We start from the raw sequence: 20,856 nt of genomic DNA on the forward strand, positions 1-20,856 counted from the left end.
AAACGAAGCATTTCTCAAGTAATGTAATTCTTACTGCAGAGCTATGCCTTTCAGTCATACATGATGTACAGGAGGATATGCAAATTATATCTTCTAAGGCAGTGAAATTAGTGAAACAAAACTGTAGGTTTTTAGTGCAGCTTATGTAGCAGTATTGTGCCAAAGTGTTCACATTTCTTTAGTAGAGATGGAAGTACCAGAGAGGTGTTGAATAAGGCTTTGTTTCCTTGCAAAACTAATCTTTTTATACACATGCACACATATTAATCATGATTACATTTTAAATCTAGAATCAAATACCATTTGGTTTCAAGCAGACCTTGTCTAGATGTCAGTAGTTAGGTGTATTTCATGTTATGGCTGATATTTTATAGACTATAAAACTGTCTTGCTGTGTAGAGCATTCATAGAAAAATAACATTCTAGTCATGTAAGTCATATAAGGGTGAGTAATGGTAATGTGGTTTTGCAGAAAGAAAGGAAAAATTGTGTGAGAGGAGTTTAGCAAGATACAAGAAGGAGGAGAGAGAGAAACATTAACAGTTTCAATTCCTTCACAGTATTGTGGTTTGGGAAGAGATGCTGGAGGCAATTCTGAGAACCAAATTGTTATGGTAGGTTAATTCAATAGACTATTAAAAAAAAAAAAAAAAATTAGTCTAAGATGTGTCTGTACTGTTAACTTCTAATGTACATTTCCCAAAGTGATAAAACACTTGAAATTAAACTTTCTATAAATGTTTACTAGCACTGATGCATACCAGTGCAAGAACAGCCCTAGTCTGACAAGAAGAACCACTCAGCTCAGAGTGGTTCTTCCACTCTAAAAATAGAGTCCTATTTTTAATTTTTATATACATACAATCATTATTCCCAAGTTTGGTAAGACTAAAAAAGACTTCATAAATGTTCTACTCAAACAGGATTAGAATGTATTTTAAATTCTCATTTTGTGGCCATTGAATGTGATGTCTTATGCACAAACATTGGTATTATGTTCTTAACAGACAATAACAAATAGTTAATGAAACTGGTCTACTATTGGAGGGAAGTCACCAAAATGTGAATCTGTGCAACTGTTTCTTTGGAGCTTAAGACTCATATGAAGGTCTTGCAACATCCAGGGAGTGGAAGGGAGAAGGTGGAGGGAAGTTCATATAAAATAAATACTGAACTCCCCATTATTTTTTTTTAATATAACTGTCAAACTGTAAATCATTAATTTGACTTCAGTTACACTACCAAATTGTGTGAGAGTAACATGATTTCAAAAGGTGATGACTGTATTTTAAGGAACTTAGGGAAAAACAGGTTACATCTGAAGCCAGATACATAACCTGATTAAACTCGTCACCAGATATGTGAATCCAAAATTATTGAATGAGGAAGAAATTAAAAATATAATATCATGCATTGTCAAATGCCCTCGAGGTAAATCCTAGAGCAGAACAAGCCCTTACAGAGTGGAAGTAACTAGAAAGAAATGAACCACTTAAAGCAGTACACAGCTTGCACTGTCTTCTCCATACAACCAGAAGGTGGAAGTACAACTGCATTAGGAAACTTAAGAAAGATCCCTCCCTAAACTGGAAAGACATTCCAGTTCATATGCATTTTCTTAAAAAAGACAGGCCTGGAACTTCAGTTATTTTCCATCATACATAGCCAGCTCAACACTAGAGGGTTGATAAGCCAAGTGGCGAGCCTTGAAAGTCAGTTGACGCTAGAACATGCTAAAAAAAAATAAATCATTATGGAGCTTCTGTAAGGAGAATAAGGTATTTTGGCTACTCTTGCCATATACATAACCTGTCTCTGCAAATTAGAAAAAAATATGTAGAACGTTTTCAACTAGATGAATCATACTCTAGTCATGTGACAAGAAAACAGAAGCTCTAATTCATGTCCAGAGTTGTATAAGGAAACAACAATACCAATACCATGAGAACTCGCCAGGCTGTTTTGCCACACATTAGACCTGGATGAATCATCTGGGACACAAAAAACTCTTTCCCTTATGCAAATAAATAGAATGGAAAAAATCCATAAGTGTATTTAAAATTAATAGTTATATCCGATCCCTTGATTTCCACAACCTTATTATGGATTTACTGTGAGGTAGTTTAGAGTGGTGACATTTGAATTCTCTTCTGTAACTCAAAAGGTCTTACACTGTCATTCCAGAAATTCCTTAGCTTGCAATCTTTTTATTCCTTTATAGAAAAGAAATCTTGCTTTCTTCACTGTGTATATAGAAAGTGAACAGACATGCCTTTCCAGAACACCGAAGTATTAAGAGGCACAGATTTGTCAGGAAGCAAGGGAAGTGTAGGCAACACTGTTAGCAGTGGTCTAGAGGATACACAACTAGTTGTGTGATGCACAGACACACTTCCACTCATCTCTGTCGAGGCTGGAATTGAGTCTGGTCCTGTGCCGAGGTAGAGATCCATATGCCCTTTCCTTGTCCATCTACCATGGAAATTATGGCACAACTGGTCAGGAGTACAAGAATCCTTTCACAGATTCATGGTATCTGTTATTTCCATTTACCTTGTAACTTCACTTTCAAAATGTACTCTTGGAATGGACAGTAAAAATAGCCAGTACATCTTGTTTTTACAAGCCATACTCAGGACACTGACAGTTCTTTTTATTTTGCTGTTTTAAACCTTGAGTTATTCAGTCAAAAAAATAATAATAATAAAATAAAATATGTCTGTAAATTTATTGTAAATAAGAACAGAATTAAATTTAATTTAAGCCATCTTTACAGTTTTAGAAGAGGAGGAGAGAAAAGCATGTAACAATTTTCTAGATATACTTTTTTTCTTTATATAAACTCTGACATTGTCACAATGTAATTGATTAATCTTTCATGAACTGTGCCTTTCTTTTTCATTCAGTGCTTCTAAGACTGCTTCTCTGGAGAGTACATAAAGTTTCCAGAGATCTGTTTTTGTAATCTTAAGTGGTTAGTCTTTCAGCTCCAGTGCTACCAGTGTGATTTTAATTTATCAATCTGCTGTTCAGTAGAATGCCGTAGAAACACTTCAAAGCCTAAACCCATCACTTATTCCTACACCTGTCAATGACAGTCTTCTGTACTTGTCAAACCAATTTAAATGACACTCCTGCAATGTATACAATATTGCTAATAAATTGGATAATCAATCACATGTGCATGGTTTGACAGTAGTACCTTGAATACACTGAATTTAAAATGCATTTTTAAGAAGCAAGACTCATTATTCTTATACTAGGAAAAAGAAAAAAGGAGAAAAAAAAAAAAAAAAAAAAAAAAACAAACATATGGGCATCAAGAATTTCCTAGTCAATCTATACAATTAAAGGACACCTTGGGAAATGGTTCAGCCACTTGACACTGGAAAGCTTTTTCATTACCTTAGTATAATGTTCCCATGAGAAACATAAGTAATTCAAGATTACTTTAGATGACAGAAAATAGTTTAACTGCCGGAGGAGAAAGGACAGGGAAACATTAAGTAGATTTATTCAGGTTTCTTTCTGTAGAAAAGCTACATTGCAGTATTTTGTTTCTAAAAAGCATCAGGCTAACAATATTAAGTATGGACTGTCCCTGCAGGCACAAGAAGTAGTTTTTGCTAGGAGTAATACTGAGCATTTAGTAGTACAGAAAATTGTTTGGGCTAAATTTCACCTTGAACTTCCTTTATCACACATGCTATTTGGCTGCCATAAATCACTACCAGATAATCTCCAGAGTCTGAATATTAATCTTGATGTCTTCACTATCATGTGCTTTCCTTAATCCTCTACAGGGAAATGTCTAAATGACTAAATTACTTGATTGTGCATGGGCTGTTTTTAACATTTGCCCAGGTTTTGCCTCAAATTCAGGTTGGAGAGTAAGTTCAGAAATTTCCCCAAAATACATTTCATTGGGAAAATAGTTTGGGGGAGAGAGGACAAGCATAAAGAAAGGAAGTACTGAAGATGAAAAAAATACAGCCTAATCATATTGCAGATAAATTCTGCCTAGTGCCTCCAGAATGATACTTTGATGAGTACAGGAAATGACATACTGTGTGTTAGCCAAACTACTTTATGTACACAAGTCTGGCTTGGGAAAAATGTACCACTTTGGACTAAGATTTCCCAACAGCTTTTCAGTTTTACAGAAAATAAAATAATAATAATAATAATCTCCATTTACAGTACTATATTCCTTTCTGTACTTTTTAATATCTGATTCAACACCTTCCCACCTCAGAAAAATAAATAAATAAACAAAAAATCCAAAGCAACAACAAAAGAAAACAGATACTATCTTGCACTTATTAATTGAGTGGACACGCAGGATAAGAATAATATTTCATTAACTTTACAAAGTTATTATGAAGATTGATGTGTAATTGAAATATGCAAATAGTAGGTTATATCTAATTATTTGGCATTTTGGGACAACTATTTAGGCGTTAAGGTGTTTTTGTTGTTGTTGTTTTTAACCTTACCTATTTGCCATCATAACTGCAATATGGAAATGAATGTAAAATACTTTTCTGTAATGACTTGTCCTCATCTGGCTTCCTCTTTTTTTTTTCTTTTTTCTTGTAAACCTAAAAGAATTAAACCTAAAAACCTAAAAAGCTGAAGGAATCACTGAAAAAATTTGTTAGCAACAAGCAGACTCTGGAGACTATTGTCTTTCTCTGCAGAATATACAGCCTAAACTGCAAAACAAAATGCCCTTTCAATTCTACCAGCATTTTCACCCTTAACTAAAATCAAGATTGGATTATTTATAAATTAAAGGTGGGATTCAGCCCACACATTCCCCTAGCTTTGGAAATGTAGTAAGTTAATCAATTAACAGGTTAATTAGCATCAATTAAATTATTTGGGGAATATGGGTAACCATCCACTGAAAAGTGGCCTGAAGTCTCTGTTATTTTTTTTCAATAGCTCACTGAAGTCATTGCAGTCTGACTGATTTTCTAACAGGAAAACTTTCCATCTCCCATTGCTTATTCTCCAAATCATCTAGTTATGTTCTCTTCAACCTTTTTTTTTTTTTCCTTTTTTTTTTTTTTAATATCATGCCAGCTTAGACTGATTCTCTTTTGCACTCAACAGGAGCAATTTCTAGCACTCTTTTTACATGACAAGAGAAATGATTTTACAAGTGACTGGAATACTAGATTCAACTATTACATTGATATATGTCTCCTAAAAAGAATTTGATTGAAGGAATATTGCTTTTGTATTTAATATTTTTATCCAGCCCTGACAACAGAGAAGCAATTGACAGTATAAATGGTGATAGTACTGTCAATTGAATTAAGATACATTATGCCTGGTTTGTCAACATTTATGATTTAGAAATACATCTCTGTACCTGTGGAAAGAAAAAGTGATATTAGCTAAGGGTGACTCACATGCAAGACAAAATACCTTGTTGCCATGAAAATAGCATAAGCTCTTTCTGCTGTTCTGCATTAACTCTTCTAAAATGAGAATAACTTCACTGCAGTTAGTTACACTAACTAGTGTTGGGAGCAAAGTAAATTAAAACAGGGTGTGGCTGTTAGTTTGTAAACATCTACCAATGGGCATACAACAAAGAATGCAAGAAAAGCTACATTGTGACAATATATTTTCAACATACGATATCATCAAATAAAGACATAACATCTAGAAGTTTATTTAAGAGGTGCAAAAGTGTAATTTTGCATTTACCTAACTGACATATGCAACTAGAGGTGTGTATTGGACAGTTGAATGTATACAGCATTATAGCTCTGAAAATCTGGTCTTTGGGTAATGCTTTATTCTTCAGGCACACTGAATTTAAAGCAGGCTAATAGTTAAGCGAGATGAAGCTAAAAGGGACAATTTGTACAAGATTGTCTTGTTGATACTGGGTCAGAAAAAGCAACTATGACTTTTGTTTAACAGAAACACATTTTATTGATGAGTTTTCCTAGCCTCAGTGTGAGCATTAGGATGTCTTACTGTCTTCTGCCTTAATAGTAGCAGCATGCACACAGGTCTGCTGCTAAAGCTGCAGAGGTGGCATATGTTTGTGAGTAAGTAATCTGCCTGTTTACAGCATCATTATGAAACTGCTGACTCCACCAGTTCACAGGCTCGTTTAAACCTTTCTCTGCTTCTGACTTGCTGAGTGTTTGGTATTCCACACTGCACGAGTGATTTCCTGCAGCCTCCATAACAAAGGTTGGTGGGTTGCTAAGGAATAACTCTCAAGAGGTTAAAAGCCCTGCAGTCACCTTGATCTCAGTGCCCATGATTATCTGTGCTAATTTTCTGCTTCATTTTTTATACCACAGCACTGACCAAAGCTTATGTCTGTCCCTTGGCATACATAAGTGCAAATAATTACAGCTGTACATAGAGAGATGTACTAGTTGCTTTCACAGTGTAATTTCTTCATCATATCATTACAAGTGAAGCATTGTCATTCAACTTAAAAATAAAAAATAAAAAAGTTAAAAGGACATTGATATTGATTTGAAAATCAGGAGATTTATTTCTTCTAGGTCATCCATTTGGGATTCTTTTCTTTGCCTGTGGCTCGCAACCTTTACAGTACACGTGCAAGACAACTGCTTCAGAATGAAGAGCACTAGGAGTTGCCTTCATAAAACCCCAGACCTCTAACAGTTTCACATGATGTCTTGTATCCATGGGCTGTTAACCCAGCAGTCAGAGCAAAGGACACTTAATCCCAGTTAACACTGCTACTGTATTGCTGTGCAGTAAAGTTTTACTCTACTTCTGCAGGTAAAGTTTTAGAGAGGGAAAAACAGATCCAGACCATGGGTATAATCAAGGATCCACAACAAGATTTTCCAAAGCTTTAGACCTACCCTCCTTTATCATTCTTATTCCATAAGGACCAGCGCTTACAGATAAAGGTTCTACAATGCTATTCTCCTTCCATTATTTTAATAGACAGCATAGAAGAATAAATGTCTTATGTCCATGAGCAATTCAGCCACCTTTCTTTAAGAGGTGAAAGAAAGAAGTGAGCCCTTTCCTCTCTTGAGAGCTCACAGTAGTTCATTCACATCTTCTATCCTGACATTGAGGGTGAAGAAGCTGGTGCCACAACTTTGCCAGTGGTCCCAGATAAGGAGTCACTTTGTGTGCATAACTGGATCTTTCCTGGTCCATATGAACAACATTTCCACACAGAAATGCTTTTTGCCAATGCAAAGAGATCCTGAGTGACCTGTGGAGAAAGCAGAAATTCCCTTCCCACCTCCTTCTAGAGTCCCCACACCCATATTGTGGGACATGGAATTTAATCAACAAGGACTCCTTGAATTGTGAAAAAGATTTCTCTTACAATAAGCTTAGACTAGAAAAGGAATGAAACCAACACCTGTTAGCCTGTTAAGTGGGTTAGCAAGTCACACTGTTATAAGTCACTGTATGTTTGAATTTCTTATTCCAGTCACAGGGTCACTAATTTTTTGGCAGAAAGATGAATAGGATAAACAAATTGGATAATATTTGCTGCAGCTGAAGACATGGGTATGCTCATTTCAGAGATTTATTGCCATGCAACATTCAGAAAACCTACAGTTACTTCTTATCTTAGTGGCAATAGATGCTACTGAAATAAACCACGCAAAAATGCAAAGTAGCTTAACTTTAAAGTTAGAGGCAACATCTCTATTACAGTCATTTATATAGCTTCTCCTGTAAAACACTTAATGAAAACTGCTGGGGTTTCTCCATATGAAAAATAAAAACATAATCGTAACCCTCCTCTTCCACATTTGTTGCAGCCTTTAAAAGTTTTTATCACACAATGAATGTTAATAAGCAACATGTCTCTTGGCAAATATAATAACAGTATCAGATGCTTGTGAAGCAATGAAATATTTTTAGAAGGCAATGCATATAGGCAACCCATGAGAGTTTACAAAAAATCATGGATTACTTTGCCATGTGATAATCAGATTCCAAAAAGTGCTACTTTTTTTCTGTTCCCACAGATAACCTTAGGCCATTTGGAGAATGATGAGTTGAAATTGTCACTGGTAAAGCTGAAAGAACATAAAGGGGTTGATTTTCAAGGCAGAAGTTACCTGAACAGGGAACAGGACAAAGGAACAGAATTCTTAGGGACTGATTGATGTGCAAAACTTCTTCTGTCAAAAGAGAAGTATTATTTCAGATTTTACACTAAATTAAAAAATAAAATGTGCTAAGCCACATTTTTCAATATAAAAATACTGTACATGAGGAATACTGAGTGACAGGATCTCCTCAAGGGCAGAGTGTGAGGAGGAGGTAAGAAAGGAGAAAAACATTTGGTTACCATACCAGAAACTCCTTCCTGCATCTTCCCTAATGAAAATACCCAGACAACAGCATCCAAAATTTCCACTATCTATCTACTTTCATCTGTGAACTTTCCCCAATCACTCAACCCTCTCTCAAGCTTATTCACATTTCCTAGCCCACTTAGATCTCTGCCTGAGACCTCCCACCCTGCCATGTCCCTCGAATGCCACACTTTCCAGGTATGGGAGACTTTGAAACTTCTCTGTCATGGCATTTTGCATATGAAAAATGTAATACTATGAACACCAAGTGAAAGGCCAGCCTTATTCTGTCTTACAGCCCAGGGCTGAGTTTCCACAGAAAAGTATAGCTGCCCTTCAGCCTTACATCAGTTGGTAAGAGAGAATTGTTGTTCATTGGCTTCATGGTCTTTAACCTTGAAAATTTGAATTTATTTCATCTTTATGCAAATAAAATTAATGTCACTCCAGGTGAAAGGTTTCATGTGACATGCCTTTTAAAATTAATCTTTTTCCTTCAAAATGTCTGTCCTCTTCTACTTAAAAATACAAACGGAATATTAAGTACAAGAATTGCAGCTACAAAAAAACATTAGCAAACTGAATAGACATAAATAAAATCATAGCTTTACTACCTCTTAGTTCCATGTGCACAGGCTGTGGAGTGAAAGACAAAATAGTAACTGTTGCATGGTTTAGGGAAAATTTTGCTACAGTTGTTTTAAGGTAAAATACAGAAATGTGATTGTTATACAAAAACTAAAAACTATTATTTAATGTTATTTTGGTTTCTTCACCACATTCAGCTTACCTTCTTCTATGTTCTAGTTTCCCAAGACTGTTTTATTTAGTGAGTATTTCATGTAAAATGCATGTAAGGTTTTTCTTTCTCAAATAATTTACTGACAGGACAACAGTCAGCTTCTCATCTGATGAGTGTGATGATCTTCAGTGCTGGCTGAGCATTATGTGGGTAGACAGCACAAATTAGAGGCATGAAGTTAGAGGCTTGGGCACGTGCATCCAAGGCAGAGGTGGAAATTGCCCCTCACATTTTGCTCCTTTGGTGGGTGTTTTTTTGAGTTTCAGACAAGTCAACCCCAAGGTGAAATAGTAACGGAGGTAATTTAAGCCTGAAAACTGTTTTTTTTTTCCCTTGTTAAGCAATCAGCCTCTGAGACATAGCAAAGGGAATAAAAGGGGAAAGAAACTTTATGTTTTGAGGGAAAATAAACCTAAAGAACTTCAGAATTCTTGACCTATACTTTAAATTGTGCACTAAAGAAAAAAAAAGAAAAAAAAAAGTTGAAGAAATCTTCTTCAATATTGAAGAGCAGAAATAAAGCAGAAGTCCATTCAGTTTGAAGACATATTTTTTTAATATGTAGCTACCACCATTCATCTCCCTTTATTTTCAGTTAATGTTTTCCTCTCTGCTTTGTCCTTCCTTCCTCTCTCCTTTTTACCATTCTGCTTTCTTATTTAAATTTTGTCTTTTTTTGTGATATTTTCTTTCTTCGTGCCTCTCATGCCTTAATATTCATAATTGTCTTAAGCAAGTGAAAAACATGGTTTCTGTTCCTACTCCTTAATCAGGCAAAGTACAAATCCCTTGTGATTTTTCAGTGCAGACCATTTATTTTTAATTCTCGTTTTGGTTGTGTGAGATAGACTTCATTGCTATTTCTTTACCATAAAGGGAGAAAGTAGATAATGAAACATAGGAAGAACAATGCAGGATTGACTTTGCAATTGACAATAAAAAAAAAAAAAAAAAAGTTTTCCTCTGTACCTTTCCAATTTCCTACCTATACCTGTTTACCTTGAAGGTGCCTTTTTTACCCAGAGTGGTATATGTATTCCCTTCTGAACATGAGGAAAGGTGTCACTAATATTTTTTGCTTGCATTTTCCTAACTTTTTTCCTTTTTTTTTTTTTTTATAATTGTTGAAATATTCAAAGATAAAGATTTGGTGCGCTCAAGGATCGGTAGTCCAACCATTTTAATGGTTTTAATGAATCAAATTCATTGTTTATGATTGTTTATTAGCCAGGCTGACTAATTATTAGCCAGCAAAAAAGAGGGCATCAGTATTAGAGTGCTCGCTTCATTTGATCACCCAGAAAATTACACTATAATGATCCTCTAATTACAGAGCTTTGTACTGTGTTAAATCCTTTCTATATGTTCTGTCAAATGTTTTCACTGTTCTGCTTGCCCCAGACTTCACATTTCCAAATCTACTACATAGACCACAGCACTGGCAAACATAATGCAGTGTTTGGTTGAGGAAAAGTGAAAGGACTTTGAAAAATAACTTGGAATGTGAGATTAGGCCAACATTACAACAAATGTTTTAACCAATGCATATTTTTCTATAAGTCAGTCCATTCTTGTTTTTCTGTGTTTTTCCACAGGGGTTATGTCTTTGATTATGATTACTACAGAGATGATTTCTACAATCGGTATGTGTGGTTGTATTTTTGTATATTTTGCATATTTTTATAATGTCATTTAGTTAGGTAGGTCTGTTTTGATTTTACAGATTATTCATTTCATCATTTCTATTGTGTATCAGAAGAGTATTATCTGAATATGTCACAAACAGAGAAGATTACCACCCAAAGTCTGCTCATTAAACAGTTATTTTGGTATTAGCTTTCTCTGAGAGATTCTGGGGCATTTTCTGTGCTGAAAAAAATTTAATGGTAGCTTGATTGCTTAGTGTTTCTTCCTACAGAATTCTTCCAGGCTTATTTTCTCTGGAGCATATAACAGCTGTAAAATTTGTCAGTATTGATGCTCGTGTCTTTTTCTTTCATCCATGTGTATGAAAAGCTGTAGACTGTGTCCTGAAATATGTGTTTTTTCAAGCATCATCCAAGAGTGTTTACAAGTCTAGAAGGACCTTGAGGGTAGTCAAACCACAAGTTGAACAACATGTATATTTCCACAGGAGGAAAAGGAGTGTGGATACCTGAGCATTTGGAGTCTTGTGCTCTGAGTGTGTTCATACAGCCTAGCTCAGCATTTTGGAAATATTAAGGTATTCATTCAGATATAGCAGAATCACCAAAACAAAGGTTTAACATGCATGGCCACAGATAACCAACTCCTGATCCAGCAATCTTGTATCTCTGCATTACAGTAGCCTGGATTAGCATAGGCCGAATGAGTCGGAGGACAACACAACATTGCTCCACCAACCTGAAATCTGAGATTTCTTTTGCATGTAGTAGCACACAACAGCAGATTAGAGGTTTACACCCTTTACACCAAATTAAGTTGTCATGTGATATGTACCTTTCTCCTTAGAAACATGGTAGAAAAAGTACAGAAACAATATTTTTGTTTGTTTTCCTGGAATTTATTTTAATTCAAGCCACTTGATTCATTTTCTTGTATAAATAGCTATGTTCACCTTGGACAGAGCTAAATGGAGTGAGCTGTTATTTTTTTTTACACACAGGGTAAAAGCAATCATGGAGTAAAAGCAACTTAATCCTGCTGAGTCCAGCATTGACTGTAGGAGTAGCTCCTCTCCCAAAAGTTAATTTCCACAGGCTCGTTTTTCCTTTCTCCAAGGTTACTTCTCTGAATTTTGGCAGTGGATTTCCAGGTATTTCAGGTCAGAAAAGGGTGGCAAACCTGGTTACTGTTGTGAAATAAAATCTGTATGAAGACAGACAAGATTCCTCTTTAATATCTTCATCGATGATCTGGACGAGGGCATTGAGTGCACCCTCAGTAAGTTTGCAGATGACACCAAGTTAGGTGCGTGTGTCGATCTGCTTGAGGGTAGGAAAGCTCTGCAGGAGGATCTGGATAGGCTGCACCGATGGGCTGAGGTCAACTGCATGAAGTTTAACAAGGCCAAGTGCTGGGTCCTGCACCTGGGGTGCAATAACCCCAAGCAGAGCTACAGGCTGGGAGATGAGTGGCTGGAGAGCTGCCAGGCAGAGAAGGACCTGGGAGTGATGGTTGATAGTCGGCTGAATATGAGCCAGCAGTGTGCTCAGGTGGCCAAGAAGGACAACAGCATCCTGGCTTGTATCAGAAACAGTGTGACCAGCAGGGCTAGGGAGGTGATCGTCCCCCTGTACTCAGCTCTGGTGAGGCCGCACCTCGAGTACTGTGTTCAGTTTTGGGCCCCTCGCTACAAGAAGGACATGGAGGTGCCTGAGCGGGTGCAGAGAAGGGCGACGAAGCTGGTGAGGGGCCTGGAGAACAAGTCCTACGAGGAGCGGCTGAGGGAGCTGGGCTTGTTCAGCCTGGAGAAGAGGAGGCTCAGGAGCGACCTTATTGCTCTCTACAGATACCTTAAAGGAGGCTGTAGCGAGGTGGGGGTTGGCCTGTTCTCCCACGTGCCTGGTGACAGGACGAGGGGGAATGGGCTTAAGTTGCGCCAGGGGAGTTTTAGGTTAGATGTTAGGAAGAACTTCTTTACCGAAAGGGTTGTTGGACACTGGAACAGGCTGCCCAGGGAAGTGGTGGAGTCACCATCCCTGGACGTCTTTAAAAGACGTTTAGACGTAGAGCTTAGGGATATGGTTTAGTGGGGATTGTTAGCGTTAGGTCAGAGGTTGGACTCGATGATCTTGAGGTCTCTTCCAACCTAGAAATTCTGTGATTCTGTGAAGATCCGGACTGCACAATTTAGAAGGTGGGGGGAGAACAGGCATTTTGTATGCATATCAGTGATTATTGGGACAAAGTATAATTTTTGAACTGAATCACAGAATAACAGAATGAGTGGTTTGGGTCAGAAGGGCCATTAAAAAGCCTCTAGTTCCAACCCCCTAGCCATTGGTAGAAACATTTCCTGGTAACTCAAAGCCCTGTCCAACATGGCCTTTAACAATTCCAGGGAGGGGGCATCCACAATGAATCTAAACTTACACTTTTTAAATTTAAAACTGTTATACCCTGTCCTATCACTACACTCTCTGATAAAGAGTCCCTCCCCATGTTTCCTGTAGGCATGCTTCCCATCCAGAAATGAGCATTTCTGTTAATCTTTTCTCATATTACAAGCACAAGAGCAGGCAGTGTACTTCAAAACTGATAAAAGGATCTTTATAAAGAGAGCATATAATTGAAATATATAGAACTTCACGCAACAAAATACCAAGACCAAAAGCTTTGCATAATTTCAAAATAAAAGTTAAAATAGTAATACTAGATAACAGTCCTTTTTCACATTTCAAACAGGAAACATTTTTTAATTTCATTGCATTATCTAAACATGAACTATTGAAAGATAGAAAGAAAATCATATTTGGACAAATAATTGCATAATGATTTATTGCATGATAACTTACATTTCTTCCAAAATATTTTGTTCCGTTCATGTCAAACAGGAGACTGTGACCAACCTGCAGATGATCCAATATAATAAACAATACGAGTGACAACAAACCATAATAGTTCTGCAAAAAAAATTTTTAAAAACATGTTCATATTCAAACAGAATTGTTTAATTATGCTCACAATAGCTAGAAACTGCTTATTTAGTCAGAATATTCAAGGCCATGAAATTCAAGCTCAATGGGAGAGACATGACCTTCATGACATGTTGTAAGTAGCTATGTGAAAGAAGAGATTTTGTACTGCCTGCAGGATTACGATACAGACTACTGAAAGGTTCCCAGGATTTAAGCAGTAGGTGTTTACTTGACCAAAAAAGGGCTAGAAGACTTGATTTTACTTCCTGGTCCATATGCTATTAGACAGTTTACAGAATTACTGTTTCTTATGTGTCTGTTTTCAAATATGTTTCTATTGTATCTATCCACCCAGCAGGGGGACAGTGTTTAGAAATGTTAATATTAAACATGCAGTTATAAATCTGTGAATAGAAAACAAGATATTTCCTGAGAATATTGCTTGTCCCTCTACTGTAGTTTCAGAACTGTAAACCTTCATGTTCTGACTTTCTTCTCCTGATTTGTGCTCATATTTCATGTTCTAAACAAATCTGTAGATTTAATTGCTTTTTCTCTTGCCTTTGTTTTCTTCTGTGCAGATTAATCAACAGCTGTTGATAACTGTGTTTTCAGGATTGGGTTCCCGTTCTGCTTGGGAGTACTAGTTGATGTTGGTTATAGAGCATCTTCTAGTGACTGTAGTGGCAATTCTCTAAATACATACTTACTACAGTGGTTTTGGTTTGAACAAAACTAACTTTTTTTATTATTATTAGCTGTGCTTTAGTATTTCAGTGATTCTAGATCAATTCATTATTCAATAAAGAGAAGATGATGGGCCTTCATTTCTGTCAATTCTAATGGATATACTAGCAACCTCAGGATAGCAACCTCACTAGCAACCGCAGGATATTTCTCTATGGTTATGGTCAACTTCCAAAAAGTTCATTTATTTTGCAATCTGTAAGGACAGCAGATAGATAGAAAAGTAAAATCCAAGCCATGCATATATTCATCCAGAAGCTGAAATGTCGCTACAACAAAATGTGCTGCTGTTAGTTGTGCGTGATTAAATGTTTTGGACCTGTGGAAAGCAGGTTATGGACTTTCTATAGGGTAAATAACAGAGTCCCATACAGCACCCTTCATTTAAATGATGCAAAATCAGAGCTATGCACTGGGCTGTGACTAAAATATGAATATGGCACTTAATGTTCATAAGTCCTTGAAATCTAGTTTGACTGTGATATAAAGTGATTATGATCTTAAAGGGTAATTTTCTCAAAGATAATAAGAAAATTTAATTGACAAGGCTTCCATGACATGAAACCACAGAAGGTTTTATGGAGTCCAGATGACTTCATCTTTTCTAGGTTGTTTGACTATCATGGCCGTGTCCCTCCCCCACCCCGTGCAGTGATACCACTGAAGCGTCCTCGTGTGGCTGTGACAACAACTCGCAGAGGCAAAGGGGTTTTCTCCATGAAAGGAACATCACGATCCACCTCAAGTGGGGCTTCTTCCTCAGGATCCAAATGTGAGTTGTTCATCAGTTGGGTTTTATTGACACAGTGATCATATTAATTTCTGCAAGCAGACACCTTCCAATATATAGCACTTTAGTAGTTATTTATTAGCCTCAGCATTTAGCATGAAAAACTTGTTTAGTTACCAAAGGTGTTCCACCTTTCCTGCAAGTCAAAGAAAACATTGATGTAACTTTTGAAGGAAATCCTGTCAAAAACATGACCTTTAGACTTGTTTACTTGGCCTCAGAAGAAGCCTGTTTAAAATCTCCTATAATCTTGACTGTTTATGCACCATGAGGTCTTGTGAACAGATGATCATAAAGCAAAGCTAATAATCTTGTTATAGACAAACCAAGGCACTCTGCTTTCTGTTGAGACATGAGGGTTGTTTCCACTCATATGAGAAGTGTGGAGGGTGGCCTTGGGCAGGGGAGGAAGGGAGGTTGGGTTTTACTTTTTTTGCCAGTGTTTCTTTTGAAGGTAGAAAAGGCAAAATGTATTTGCCTGTTCTACAAGGGAGTGCAAACTAAGATTGGCAATTTGGGGTTATTCAACCCCTTCTTAGTGAGTTGGCCTTAGAAGAGCTGTTGAACAGCAGGTATTCCCTCCTACATACTCACCTACTTCCCCACCCTGTAGTATCTCCCAGGAACTTCATTTTCCTCTCCGTGCATCTTTCAGCACCCACCTGTCTTCCCCTGCCCCTTATGTGGAGTGATACTGCCCTTGGAAGCGTCACTGGAAGAGGAAGAGAAAGATCAGGTAGGGATCAGATATTAGAAAGAATGAAGGGACTTCAATAAGACACTTGCAGTACCAAACTGGCCAAACAGTAGCAAAGTATCATACTGTTTTACACACAAGCATAAAGTGAATCCACCAACAGTCCACCTTTACTGAAAAGGGGATGATTATGGCATCAAGATGAGCTAATTATATACTCTGCATGAATAACCTATCCAAATCTCACACACTAGCATCTAACAAAGAAAATAGAACTCTAGTGAGTCTACTAGGATCTATTCTTGATTCTGTTGTATGAACTGATGATATTGAAGACCTTGAAAGAAAATGTATAACAAATATGCATGTGGCTGAAGGAATGGAAGGAATGGATAAGCAGAGAAAGAATAAGAAAAAAAGATAATTCTGTACACTGGGAACAGGGAGCTCAGGCCACTTCTTGGAAGGGATGACATTCTGGAAAAGAGGATCTGTTGTCTTGACAGTTGAATCACACACAAGTCTCTAGGGAATGAACTAGTTAGAGGTCTGTTACCAACAGTGGGAGCTTTGATACGTAGCATGCAGGAACACATAAATCTAGGTGTTGTATTATGAAGCTCACTCACACCGTAAGGGGTTGTCTGTGAGTAGTAACACTTCCTTTGTTCTCTGGAGAACAAACATATGTCTAGATCATTTTCATTCACTTCTTGAACAAATCCACTTGTTCACTTACACTCTTTTTCATTCTTCAAATACGGAAATATTAATTTCAATTTAAATGAAAGCATAAAACTCAAGATCTTTGCTTTTGTAGATCTAAAATTTAAATTATTTTCCTAGTCTTTTCCATGCCTTGAGTCTTTGGGTGACTTTGAGTCCAGAGTGAATCAAAGCTTTAGTAAGTATATACAGTTACAGATTCACTCATTACAACTCCTTTGTTCACTTTTTACCAATGTTTTATCCACATGAAAAGTTAGTCATATTACTTGTACTAAAGGGTGGTCTAATAAGAACGGGCCTTTTGAACAAACTTTCTCTCAAAGATGAATTATTTTCAGATAATTTTATATATTTTTCCCCTTGTTGTCTAGAACAAGAATAATTACAGGATAATTCTAGAGAGCCAAAGACCTTGGTGTATCTCAAGGGGTACCACGGAAATATCTCACCTAGAAATCCAGATTTTCATTGTCATGAATGTGACACAGCATCTTACAATAACACATAGATATCTGCTCCTGAGAATAATCATCAAATTTGCTTTATTACTCATCCTGTATTTCAGAAAATATTTCATAGGCCTATGTCAAGTAGTGCTTACTGCAGACTGCAGGATTCAACCTTAGTGCAAGTATGAGTACCCAAAACTACTTCCTGTGAAAACTCACAGACATTGCCTGTGCAACATGACAGATGTTGATTGCAATCAAGTTTGGAGATCTCATCAGGCAGTGTTGTGCCTCAGTGAAAGTAACCTTTAGTGTATGCAAGTGTTATGTGAATTTTGTCAGTCTTACAGCTCCAAGTGACAAGATCATCTTTGTATCCAGCTCTGAAAGGCCGAAAAGGAGAGCTGCAAGTTGCATCACTAAAAACATGGGCCTTCATTTTGACCCCTAATGAGTTCACCCTCAGTTCTTTAAAATGTCAATTGGAACACAACTGCTGAAAACATTTATTTTTCTGGACAAAATGAAAGAAAATACTATATTTGCATGCACTACACCTGAAAACATTTTTTTTTCATTTTGTTTTGTTGTGTTCTTGTTTTGTTTTGGTTTTGTTTTGTTTTTAAGAAAAGTAAGGCTCACAGCATACTGACTTTCATGCTTGATTTCCCCATAGAATTATATCACTGTTTGCCAAGTCCAACCAAACCATCTTAAGGGTAGAAACACGATTTTGTTGACTTGGGCAAGAATGTAATCAGCTTATTGTAAAACATTTATCAGAGAAATAACCAAGCTGTTCCCTAAGGGGCTTCAAACTAGAAAGCAGAGAATGTATGCTATCTATAGGAAAAGTTTGTTATACTGAACTGTGGAATGAAGCAGGTTTTATTTTTTCCCCTCTTACTCTACAGTGCTAATATAAACCCCTTGAACTAATGTGGATTTTAATTGTAATTTATTGCTAAATAAATAAAGGATCTCTTTGATAAGAATAAATGTAGTTGGTGGAAAGGAAGCTTTTTTTTCAGCTTTAATGACATTCAAGGCCAAATCCAACTTAATGACACATTCCTATTTCAAAATGGTGTTGCATATGCTTGAAAGATTTCACCCCCAAATAGCAAAATTCTCATGAGATCGCATGCCTTAATAGAGTTTTTAGGTTTGAGTAGCAATCTCATAGGCATAGCTGTTTTCCACACTCAAGCTGGATCCAGAAAATGAAGCCATTTACGTAGTAGTAAAGGTCACAACACAGTGGAACCCTCTGTGAAATTAGCAGAATTAGAATGACTTATTTCTGAAAACCAGCAATCCAAAGACAGAAGTTTGTTGCCATACACAGCAAAGACCTTACAAAAGTATAGTACCAAAAAAGCCTTTTTCACTGATAAGAACATCTGCAAAAATAATGTCTGCCAGTGCAGTAAATTATTTTTCTACCAAGAAGGGATAATATGTGTGCTGAGTTTGCTTCCAAAACACAAAATAAGTTAGGAGGATTTGATTTCATTTTTGAATCTATGCTTGTTCTAGGATTAGTTGACAACATTTTCTTCTATTTTTAACTCCAAAAATAGAAAAAAAAATAATCAACCTTTTCACATTATCAGAAGAAACTCATAAAGTAAAACACACTGGTGTGCAAACTACACATGGTAGTTTTTCACATAAATGGTATGAAGCAACAGATGAGTTATTTTTTCTATTTTTGCATTAGCACTCAAAAAAATGCTCACTTTTTCTGACAACATAGAAACTGATGCTCTTGGAGTATGCACTTTCTTTTTATGCACCTGAAAACAAAAGGAAAACAATAATCAATTTTTTTATCACCTTTGTGCATGAGATTAAGGAGTAGATACAGAAGAGGTTACAATATGTGCTGAATTACTCCTTAAAATTAATTCATTTTGACTTTTATAGTTTATGCTTAACTTCGTCAACTAACCCATTTTTCAATGAAATCTGAAGGCATATGATAAAGCATTTTATATTAAACTTGAAGAGCTCAGATAAAAATATGACATTTCTTTCCAAAGAAAACTGAATCATGCTTTGAGGGTGAATCAATTTTTGTTATGTCAAAAAAAAAAAAAAAAAAAAAAAAGTTTCACAAATATTGCTGTAATTCAACAGGGATACTTTAATTTCTAAAAATATAACTGACCTCAATTTTAAATCTCTTTGAGCTGGTTGCAGCTTGTTTCTTTTTGTGCAAGATGTTTAAATGAAAGATGCATTCTAGAAAACTCATATTTATAGCAGAGGACTGGAAAGGGTTACTGAAGTAACTTCCTTGTTTTTTTAAGAAAACACACAATCTAATCCTTTCCAAACAAATTAAGCTTCACCTTAAAGACAGATGGGGTTGGGTTTTTCTATTTCTGTTTCTTCTCACTTCCAGCTTAAATTTGTTTCTCATTTGTTCATATCCATGTGCTGTGCCAATACTGTCTTAGCTTAAAGTTTTATTTTTCTTTCATGTTTCATGTCTTGGGCAAACACACAAAGTTCTGTCACATTACAGGTTTTCCATTCTTATGGTCATCTTCATGGGCCTTCTCCCCACATATCTGCTAGAACTCAGTGTTTCAGGCTGTATGTGATACTCCAAATAAGCTCTCACAATTGCATTGATATTTTCCAATCTTTAGAAACACATTGTTTTACACATCCTAGTATTGCATTTTCTTTTTCATGGGTGCCTTATGATAGCCTACTGTCAACCTGAGATTACAATTATACCCAAGGTTAATTCTGTCACTCTCTTTTTCAGCTGCTGATTTTTCATGTTAGGAGCAAAAGTTCCACTGTTAGTCAATCAAGTGCAGATTTTTTTTTTCAGTGCATTTGAATTTCATCTTTTTTCTACTGTAGCATTCCTTAAACTCACCTGATTCCTTCTTCCATTCCAGTTTACTCTGAATAGATATCTTACAATTTCACGTCATCAGCAAATTTTGTTTATTTTACTTCAGCTGTTTGAAGATTTTTAGCTATTCTGATGTCAGTGCTTGAGGAATTGCATCGATATATTTTTCCCTTTCAATACATGCATTTTTGTCATCTGCTGACCACTGCTTAAATGCTCATATAGAAACAAATGTAAGCTCCTTTATTTTCCTGTACTTTAACTAAAAAGCAGATGAGCAAACATTTTAAATATGTGCATCTCTGTTCTTATGTTTATGACCTACTTCTTGCATGAGATCAGTCTGAAAAAAAAAAGAAAATCAGTTAAAGCTTAATGGATAATGATAATGTCCATACTCAAAGCAAGACACCTGAGGTACAGTATTTACAGTCTTTAGATTTTGGCTGTGTTGTAACACTGTGCTTAAAGGCTCTACAATTATTCTCAAACTCTATATCACAGAATCACAGAGACACAGAAACACAGAATCACAGAATGGCTGAGGTTGGAAGGGACCTCTGAAGGTCATCTGGTCTAAATCCCCTGCTTAAGTAGGGCCACAGGCCACATAGAGCGGGTTGCTCAGGACCATGTCTAGATTATTTTTGATGATCTCCAAGGATGGAGACTCCACAACCTCTGCTGGTGTCTGACCATTCCCACAGCAAAACTAACAAACTACATATATTAAATAATAAATAAATAAATAAACAAACAAACATTAAAAGAAGGATGAGGAAAGGGTGTTTTGTGTAGAG

The 20,856-nt window shown here is 36.3% G+C and overlaps 1 protein-coding gene across 1 annotated transcript in view; it reads left to right on the top strand.

Annotated features, from left to right (window-relative positions):
• The window catches only part of RALYL (RALY RNA binding protein like), a gene marked incomplete at its 3' end in the record, with an annotated part of 332,145 nt that overhangs the window by 302,655 nt on the left and 8,634 nt on the right, over window positions 1-20,856 (top strand). Inside the window, exons 5-7 of the mRNA XM_084281683.1 lie at window positions 10,740-10,787; window positions 15,122-15,285; window positions 15,917-16,039. Of these exons, the coding sequence (XP_084137809.1) occupies window positions 10,740-10,787; window positions 15,122-15,285; window positions 15,917-16,039 (335 nt within the window). The remainder of the gene's footprint in view (window positions 1-10,739; window positions 10,788-15,121; window positions 15,286-15,916; window positions 16,040-20,856) is intronic.

Source organism: Netta rufina (genome assembly GCF_964035555.1).
Source record: "Netta rufina genome assembly, chromosome: 2".
NCBI classification, from domain to species: Eukaryota; Metazoa; Chordata; class Aves; order Anseriformes; family Anatidae; genus Netta; species Netta rufina.